Raw genomic sequence first — 9,213 nt, 5'->3', positions numbered from 1 at the left:
ATACCCCGTATGGACTAACTTACAATTGAGAAGACGGTGTTAGGAAGTTTTAAGATACCTTGCCATCGGCAAGTGTTACCACAACCCAAGTAATTCGATTGGGGATGACAGTCTTTAGTACAAGTTTCTATGCAATCCATGGTGGATGGTAAATAAGATTCGGCCTGGCCGAACTTACGGCCGTATATACTTGTTTTTTTTTTGTAATAAAAATAAGTTAAATTTAGCTTTAGTTTAACCACGGAATTTTTTGTCTTTGTAGCACAATGGTTTTGTAGTTTTTTCCTAAGGGGCTACTCGAGGACATTCTGCCTTAAGCGAGCCTTCATCAGCTCCCCAATTTGTTCAATGCTCGGAACAGTTCACATATTAGCTTTAATATCAGTTATCCTATAGTGCAGGCCCTGCAAGACCAAGGTTGCATCTAATAACTTTTGTCTGCCTCTACACTTATCGGAAAAGACATTTGTTGATGGTGTTATCATTATTCAATATTCCTTTATCACATTAAATATTAAAGCTAGATTGTTGTAGAATGATATCAACTTGCTTCACTCGAAATTAATTTCAATTTCACTTAACTGTATAGTCAGTAGTATAGTTTGACATGTCGTCCTATCCAGAACTGTATTTACACATTAAAACATTGAATTACTTAGGTTTGCTAACCTGCTACTGCCAACAGGATAATAATAAGAAATTGAGTATTATTTTCAACCGCACCCATGAAAAAAGAGCCAAGATAGTATTTTTTCTTATACAATTACTGTATATTTCCATTTTAGTGAATTGTTGTTTACAACCACAAAATTTCCAATTTTCGGAATATACCGGGACTGGAAATCACCATACAATATTATTATTTGGAAGCAGTTGTTTATTTATTTCCTGCACCTATGGATATTTCCACCTAAATCGTTCCAAAAATATTTCCTGCATGCAAAAATTATTAAAGTATCATAATGAAAAGTGCAATAGAGAAAATTCTAGTCGTAAACAGTTTTATGCATATGCTATAATTTCTATCACGACTTTCTTTAACTCAGTTGCAAGTTATTATCAATTTCTGAGCCATTGGACTGTAAATCTTTCGTACCTAATAGTCGAGTCATCTATTGAAATGATATTTGGAATTATTATTTCAATTTATATGAGCATTGTAAATATTTTCATAATTGATATTCGCGAGACAAATGTTCATTTGGAATTCCTAGCAATGGACACCACATTTGAAACCCGGGAAAAATTTCGACTTGTAATTGAAAATCGATATCAATTGTTGCGACTTTGTCATGAAATTTTAAATCAATGCTATGGATTTATAGTATTGCTGATATTTTCCTATATTTTACTCTCGGCTCCATCCGGACCCTATTTGATAATATCGCTATTCATGAATAATTTCGAAGAAAGTATTTGGTACATAGTTATATTTGTTGTCGTAATAGCAATTTGGAGCTTACCATGGACTATTATATATGTGATGATATTCAAGTGTAATGTTTTAATCAATGAGGTAAGAATTTCAATACTACACTCACAAGTTATCAAATTGTCTTATTAAGTGCTATACATTTCAATATCAGTGTTTTCAGATAATACACAAGATAAATTAAAAATTACCAAAAATTACCATTAAAATTATGTTTCAGACAAGCTCGGATGCATTAAAAAATCATAAACAAATTAAAAAAATATTTATTTGACAAAATATCACAATTTTTTTTTTAATTCACATCGAAAACACTGAATTCGGAGCAAACCTTAAGTGAAATGGTGGACATCCGTCCTATGACTAGCCCATGTTAAATTCAAATTTCAGGACGATAGCGCCATTATTGAAGTCTGTAGCGTGATTACAAGCGACAGACAGACGGACGGACGGACAGACGGACATGCTTATATCGTCTTAGAATTTCTCCCTGACCAAGAATATATATACTTTATATAGTCGGAAATCGATATTTCGATGTGTTACACACGGAATGACAAACTTATAATACCCCCATCACCATTCTATGGTGGTAGGTATAAAAACTTTTCAAATAAGATAATTACCTTTGGATATCGTGCGTCTGATGGAGCAAACTGATGAACACAACTGTTACGGCATAGAAATTAATTTGGAAGAAATTGTGCTTGTTAGTAGGTATAGGATTCAACTTTTCGCCTTATAGGCTATATTGTCTAGAAAAAATCGTGCAAGGAATTTCAAGATATATAAGTAATGAGTCTTCACCCAGGCCATATGATCTTGATTTCTTCAATCATACTAGAACAGTAAATTTATTTAAATAACTTTGTTTATTGATTCTTATCATTTTAAAACGCTCGTGGATACCTTTATCATTAAATCTTTTGTTATTTGTTAAATTTTAATTATATCCAACGTTACCATATTTTTATTTCAGGCAAATAAAACAATTCATATCATATCAAAGATATCGCCAAAATCAGGAATGAAATGCAATATGGTAAGTCAACATAACTGCACTAACAAAACGAAATAGAAATAAGATATAGGGACGAGATGATGCACTGTGGGAGTAAAGCTGATTGAATTTGTAAGAGGAAAATTCCTAGATGTTTTCTCCATAAGAAGTTAGTCTAAAGGACCCAAAATTGAGTTATCTATCCCACCCAGATCTATACTAAAGGCTGTGGAAAGGTTCATTCGTCCGAACTGAAACATGTACAGTCAGGCTTGTAAATATTTGTATCTGGCGTTTTCTTTTCAATGACTATTGATCAAGTTTCTTAATCTATTTTGTCCAAAAAGGTCGAATAATAATTAATTGTAAATTAAAATAATGCCATAAAGTTCATTCGTCCGTCCGTCTGTTGAAATCACGCTGACTTGCGAACGAAACAAGCTATCGACTTGAAACTTAGCACAAGTAGTTGTTATTGATGTAGGTCGGATGGTATTGCAAATAGGCAATATCGGTCCACTTTTACGTATAACCCCCATATAAATGGACCCTTGACTGGCGGATCCTCTAAGAGAAGCTAACTTCATCCGATCCGCCTGAAATATGGTACATGATGTAAGTATATGGTTTCTAACAACCATGCAAAAATTGGCCCACATCGGTCCATAATTATATATAGCTTCCATATAAACCGATCCCCCGATTTGGCTTGCTGAGCCTCTAAGAGAAGCAAATTTCATCCGATCCGGCTGAAATTTGGTTCATGGTGTTAGTATATGGTCTCTAATAACCATGAAAAAATTGGCCCACATCGGTCCATAATTATATACAGCTCCCATATAGACCGATCCCAAGATTTGACCTCCGGAGCCTCTTGGAAGACCAAAATTCATCTGATTCAGTTGAAATTTGGTACATGGTGTTAATATATGGACTCAAACACTCATGCAAAAATTTGTCGAAATCGGTCTATAATTATATATAGCCCTCATATAAACCGATCCCCAGATTTGACCTTCGGTGTCTTTTAGAGAAGCAAAATTCATTCGATCTGATTGAAATTTAGTACGTGGTGTTAGTATAGGGTCTCTAACAACCATGCAGGAATTGCGCTATATCAGTCCATAATTATATATAGCCCCCAAAATTCATCTGATTCAGTTGAAATTTGGTACGTGGTGTTAATATATGGCCTCAAACACTCATGCAAAAATTGGTCGAAATCGGTCTATAATTATATATAGCCCCATATAAACCGATCCCCAGATTTGACCTACGGCGCCTTTTGGAGAAGCAAAATTCGTCCGAACTGGTTGAAATTTGGTACGTGGTGTTAGTTTATGATATTTAACAACCATACCAAAAGTGGTACATATCAGACCATAATCATATATAGCCCCCATATAAACCGATTCCGAGATTTGGTTTTGGAGCCTCTTGGAGGAGCAAATTTCATGCGAGTCAGTTGAAATTTGGTACATTGTGCTAGTGTATGACCGTTAACAACCATGCCTAACTAGGTCCATATCGGTCTATAGAGATATAGACCTCCCCAATCACACAAAAATTGGTCCATAACGGGTGATACGGTCAAAATTTGGTCAATATAAACTTGACGTAACACCCCTCATATTGAAGGTGTGTGTGTGTGTAGAATGTTGCTCCTATTTTGATTTTGGAATTCACTCTTCAGTTGTCAAAATGACGTCCAAGCAAGAAGAGCAGCGTATCAAAATTTTGCTCGCGCATCGCGAAAATCAGAGCTACTCGCACGCAAAGCTGGCAAAATCGCTAAAAGTTGCCAAATCAACCGTTACAAATGTAATTAAAGTGTTTGGGGAACGTTTGTCGACAGCCAGGAAGTCTGGATCGGCGGGAAATCGAAAACCGGAAGCCGCTGAGACGACAAAGAGAGTTGCCGGTAGTTTCAAGCGAAACCGTAACCTCTCTCTCCGAGATGCCGCAAATAAGCTGGGTGTATCGTCTACAACCGTGCATCGTGCCAAAAAAACGAGCCGGACTATCGACTTACAAGAAGGTAGTGACTCCAAATCGCGATGATAAACAAAATACGACGGCCAAAGCGCGATCCCGGAGGCTGTACACGACGATGCTGACGAAGTTTGACTGCGTGGTAATGGACGTCAAAGCCGACTACAAGCAGCTTCCGGGATAGGACTTTTATACGGCAAAAGGAAGGGGAAAGGTAGCAGATATTTTCAAGCACATAAAACTGTCAAAGTTCGCAAAGAAATATCTGGTTTGGCAAGCCATCTGTACCTGTGGTTTGAAAAGCAGCATTTTCATAGCTTCCGGGACTGTCAACCAAGAAATTTACGTGAAAGAGTGTTTGAATAAACGTCTGCTGCCTTTCCTGAAGAAACACGGTTGTTCCGTACTGTTTTGGCCGGATTTGGCATCTTGGCATTACGGTAAAAAGGCCATGGAGTGGTACGCCGCCAACAACGTTCAGGTGGTTCCCAAGGACAAGAACCCTCCCAACACGCCAGAGCCCAATTTAGAAATACTGGGCTATTGTCAAGCGGAACCTGAAGAAGACCAAAAAACTGCTAAGGACGAGCAGCAGTTCAAGGCAAACTGGCTTTCTGCGGCGAAGAAGGTGGACAAGGTGGCTGTACAAAATCTGATGGCAGGTGTCCAGCGTGAGGCCCAGCAATTCGGATTTGGAAAAGCGAAAGCCTAACTGAATATTTTTCCTGAATTTTATACTAATTGAACTTGAAAAAGAAATTTAATTTGATTTTTTAAATAAACGATTTCACCGGTTTACACGCGTTTTCCCTTGACCAAATTTTGACCGTATCACCCTTTATCAAGTTCATAATTGTATATAGCCATCATAACAGGTTGGCTAATAAGTCCCCGGTCTGACACATAGATGACGTCCCTAGTATTAAATGCATATTATTTTTATATAGTACCAACCTTCAAATGATTCGTGTAAAAATTTGACGTCTGTAAGCCAATTAGTTTGTGAGCTAGAGCGTCTTTTGTGAAGCAACTTTTGTTATTGTGAAAAAATAGACAAAAAGTAATTTCGTGTTTTGATAAAATACTGTTTTCTGAAGGGAAAAAATACGGTGGAAGCAAAAACTTGGCTTGATAATGAGTTTCCGGACTCTGCCCCAGGGAAATCAACAATAATTGATTGGTATTCAAAATTCAAGCGTGGTGAAATGAGCACGGAGGACGGTGAACGCAGAGGACGCCCGAAAGTGATGGTTATCGACGAAAACATCAAAAAAATCCACAAAATGATTTTAAATGACGGTAAAATGAAGTTGATCGAGATAGCAGGGGCCTTAAAGATATCAAAGGAACGTGTTGGTCATATCATTCATCAATATTTGGATATGCGGAAGCTCTGTGCAAAATGGGTGCCGCACGAGCTCACATTTGACCAAAAACAACAACGTGTTGATGATTCTGAGCGGTGTTTGCAGCTGTTAACTCGTAATACACCCGAGTTTTTCCGTCGATATGTGACAATGGATGAAACATGGCTCCATCACTACACTCCTTAGTCCAATCGACAGTCGGCTGAGTGGACAGCGACCGGTGAACCGTCTCCGAAGCGTGGGAAGACTCAAAAGTCCGCTGGCAAAGTAATGGCCTCTGTTTTTTGGGATGCGCATGGAATATTTTTTATCGATTATCTTGAGAAGAGAAAAACCATAAACAGTGACTATTATATGGCTTTATTGGAGCGTTTGAAGGTCGAAATCGCGGCAAAACGGCCCCATATGAAGAAGAAAAAAGTGTTGTTCCACCAAGACAACGCACCGTGCCACAAGCCATTGAGAAGGATGGCAAAAATTCATGAATTGGGCTTCGAGTTGCTTCCCCACCCACCGTATTCTCAAGATCTGGCCCCAGCGACTTTTTCCTGTTCTCAGACCTCAAAAGGATGCTCGCAGGGAAAAAATTTGCAATGAAGAGGTGATCGCCGAAACTGAGGCCTATTTTGAGGCAAAACCGAAGGAGTACTACCAAAATGGTATCAAAAAATTGTAAGGTCGTTATAATCGTTGTATTGCTCTTGAAGGGAACTATGTTGAATAATAAAAACGAATTTTGACAAAAAAATGTGTTTTTCTTTGATAGACATATTGATCTCTGACTCTTACTCTTCTCTCCGTACATCCCTTCTATACTCTCCGTGTTTCTTTTTTTATTATTTCAACATTTTGTATTTTACAGATTTTCAATTCATATTAAAATGTCTCTAAATGTATTCATTGATTCAATGATTATGTCTATCCTAGATAAATAAAATCATGTGGAAGCATTTACAACAGAAACCAATATTGAATGCTATGGGGATGTTTGCAATGAATAGTAGAACAATTTTTAAGGTAAGTAAACATACATATAAATTATTTATTAAATTAAATTATTTATGAAGTTAATTAAATTTTTTTATAAAGTTAATTAAATTATTTATTATTTCGGTCAAATATTGTTTTGGAAAAAATATCCAAGCGACAATCTTATAACATATTCCCGAAAAGGATTTTCGAAACATATAGTGTCGTTTCCTGTCATTGCAAAAAATCGATATGAAAAACCACATGTTTTTTTCCACATTAACACGTACTTAAATGACTTTTATAGCACATGAAGAAGGAGAAACGAATGGATTAAAGTTTGTTTGCTAGCATAAAGTACCCAAAACATAAATTTTAAAGAAAATCTATATAGCCGATATCTGGCGACACATATCTCAAATACTTTTGATTTTATTTACTTGTTTTTTTATACCCTCCACCATAAGATGGGGGTATATTAACTTTGTCATTCCGTTTGTAACACATCGAAATATTGCTCTAAGACCCCACAAAGTATACATATTCCGGGTCGTGGTGAAATTCTGAGTCGATCTGAGCATGTCCGTCCGTGCGTCCGTCCGTCTGTTGAAATCACGCTAACTTCCGAACGAAACAAGCTATCGACTTGAAACTTGGCACAAGTAGTTGTTATTGATGTAGGTCGGATGGTATTGCAAATGGGCCATATCGGTCCACTTTTACGTATAGCCCCCATATAAACGAACCCTCAGATTTGGCTTGCAGACCCTCTAAGAGAAGCAAATTTCATTCGATCCGGTTGAAATTTGGTACATGGTTTTAGTATATGGTCTCTAACAACCATGGAAAAATTGGTCCACATCGGTCCATAATTATATATAGCCCCCATATAAACCGATCGCCAGATTTGGCTTTCGGAGCCTCTAGGAGGAGCAAATTTCATCCGATCCGGCTGAAATTTGGTACATGGTGTTAATATATGGCATCAAACACCCATGCAAAAATTGCTCGAAATCGGTCCATAATCATATATAGCCCCCATATAAACCGATCCCCAGATTTGACCTCCGGTGCCTTTTGGAGAAGCAAAATTCATCCGAACTGGTTGAAATTTGATACGTGTTGGTAGTATATGATATTTAACAACCATGCCAAAAGTGGTCCATATCAGTCCATAATCATATATAGCCCCCATATAAACCGATCGCGAGATTTGGTTTTGGAGCATCTTGGAGGAGCAAATTTCATCCGAGTCAGTTTAAATTTGGTACATTGTGCTAGTATATGGCCGTTAACAACCATGCCTAACTAAGTCCATATCGGTCTATAATTATATACAGCCCTCACATAAATTGATCCCCAATCACACAAAAATTGGTCCATATCAAGTTCATAATTGTATATAGCCCCCATATAAGCTAACCCCATAATTCAATTCTGGCTCCCTACGTACCGTGCTAAAGTCCATATCGATTCGTAATTATTTGTAGACTTACCCACACCTACCTTTTTGTGTCTAATATATACCACGTATGGACTAACTCACAATTTAGAAAACGGTGTTAGGAAGTTTTAAGATACCTTGCCATCGGCAAGTGTTACCGCAACCCAAGTAATTCGATTGTGGATGACAGTCTTTAGTTGAAGTTTCTACGCTATCCATGGTGGAGGGTACATAAGATTCGGCCTGGCCGAACTTACGGCCATATATACTTGTTTTTTATTTAAATACAATCGACAATCATTAAGTTGGGTCAAAAGAAAATACTTCACAGGGGGGAATTCTTTTGTCTAAAATCTCGTTCTCTGCACAGAAAAAAAATCAAAAAAAATATTCAATTAAAAATGTAATTGATTCAACAAATTTTTTAATTGAAATAAAAATCAATCACAAAAATTAATAGTATCAAATAATTGTTTAATTGGATAAATTATTTTTTAATTGACTTTCAATAAATTTTAATTAATTTATACTATCATTTCTGTGATTGAAGACATTTCAATTAAAAAATTAATTGGATCAATTAATTTCGTGATAGAATCAGATTTTTTTTTTTTGTGTAGGGAAATAGTTTTTTTTGTGTTTATAGCTCCCATCGAGGATCTTCATCCTTTCTGGTTTGTTTATGTCATCGCTAATAACAATTTTTTGTTTTTCTATTCTTTTAATCTATTTTTCAGCTTTTATCATCCATAATGAGCTACATTATTATAATGATCCAATTCAACGAACTAGACAGAAAAATATCAACTTATGGCAATGGTACCATTCCAGTCAATAGTTAAATGTGCTTAATTACTATGAAAATATTCCTTATAAATTTTTAGTAGGCTTATATATTAGTTTTATTTAGTTCTAATATTGTCAGCTTCTGGAATTTCTAACGTATACATAGGATTAAGAAAATTTTGTTACACATCTTAATAAAAAAAAAAACGAAAGACTTTCCAAA

General features: G+C 36.3%; 2 protein-coding genes across 2 annotated transcripts; both read left to right on the top strand.

Moving 5' to 3' along the window:
- The first annotated feature begins 607 nt into the window (after nt 1-607).
- LOC142240020 (gustatory and pheromone receptor 39a-like) lies at nt 608-1,616 on the top strand. Its single transcript, XM_075311739.1, has 2 exons — nt 608-1,516; nt 1,596-1,616. Exons 1-2 carry the CDS (start codon nt 608-610, stop codon nt 1,614-1,616), a joined length of 930 nt encoding a protein of 309 aa, XP_075167854.1.
- Nucleotides 1,617-2,415: 799 nt separating this feature from the next.
- Nucleotides 2,416-9,213, top strand: LOC142237878 (gustatory and pheromone receptor 39a-like). The gene is made up of 3 exons (XM_075309335.1): nt 2,416-2,474; nt 6,719-6,808; nt 8,942-9,213. Exons 1-3 carry the CDS (start codon nt 2,460-2,462, stop codon nt 9,044-9,046), a joined length of 210 nt encoding a protein of 69 aa, XP_075165450.1. The 5' UTR covers nt 2,416-2,459; the 3' UTR covers nt 9,047-9,213.

This window comes from Haematobia irritans, chromosome 5 (assembly GCF_050003625.1).
Source record: "Haematobia irritans isolate KBUSLIRL chromosome 5, ASM5000362v1, whole genome shotgun sequence".
Lineage (NCBI taxonomy): Eukaryota > Metazoa > Arthropoda > Insecta > Diptera > Muscidae > Haematobia > Haematobia irritans.
This window is presented reverse-complemented; position numbering and strand designations above follow the sequence as displayed.

Bases quoted from the DNA above. Each gene is read 5' to 3' on its own strand.
- LOC142240020 (XM_075311739.1), top strand. From the start codon at position 608: ATGTCGTCCTATCCAGAACTGTATTTACACATTAAAACATTGAATTAC. The intron at 1,517-1,595 runs GTAAGAATTTCA...CAGTGTTTTCAG, and splicing joins GTAATGTTTTAATCAATGAG to ATAATACACAAGATAAATTA.
- LOC142237878 (XM_075309335.1), top strand. The intron at 6,809-8,941 runs GTAAGTAAACAT...TCTATTTTTCAG, and splicing joins ATAGTAGAACAATTTTTAAG to CTTTTATCATCCATAATGAG.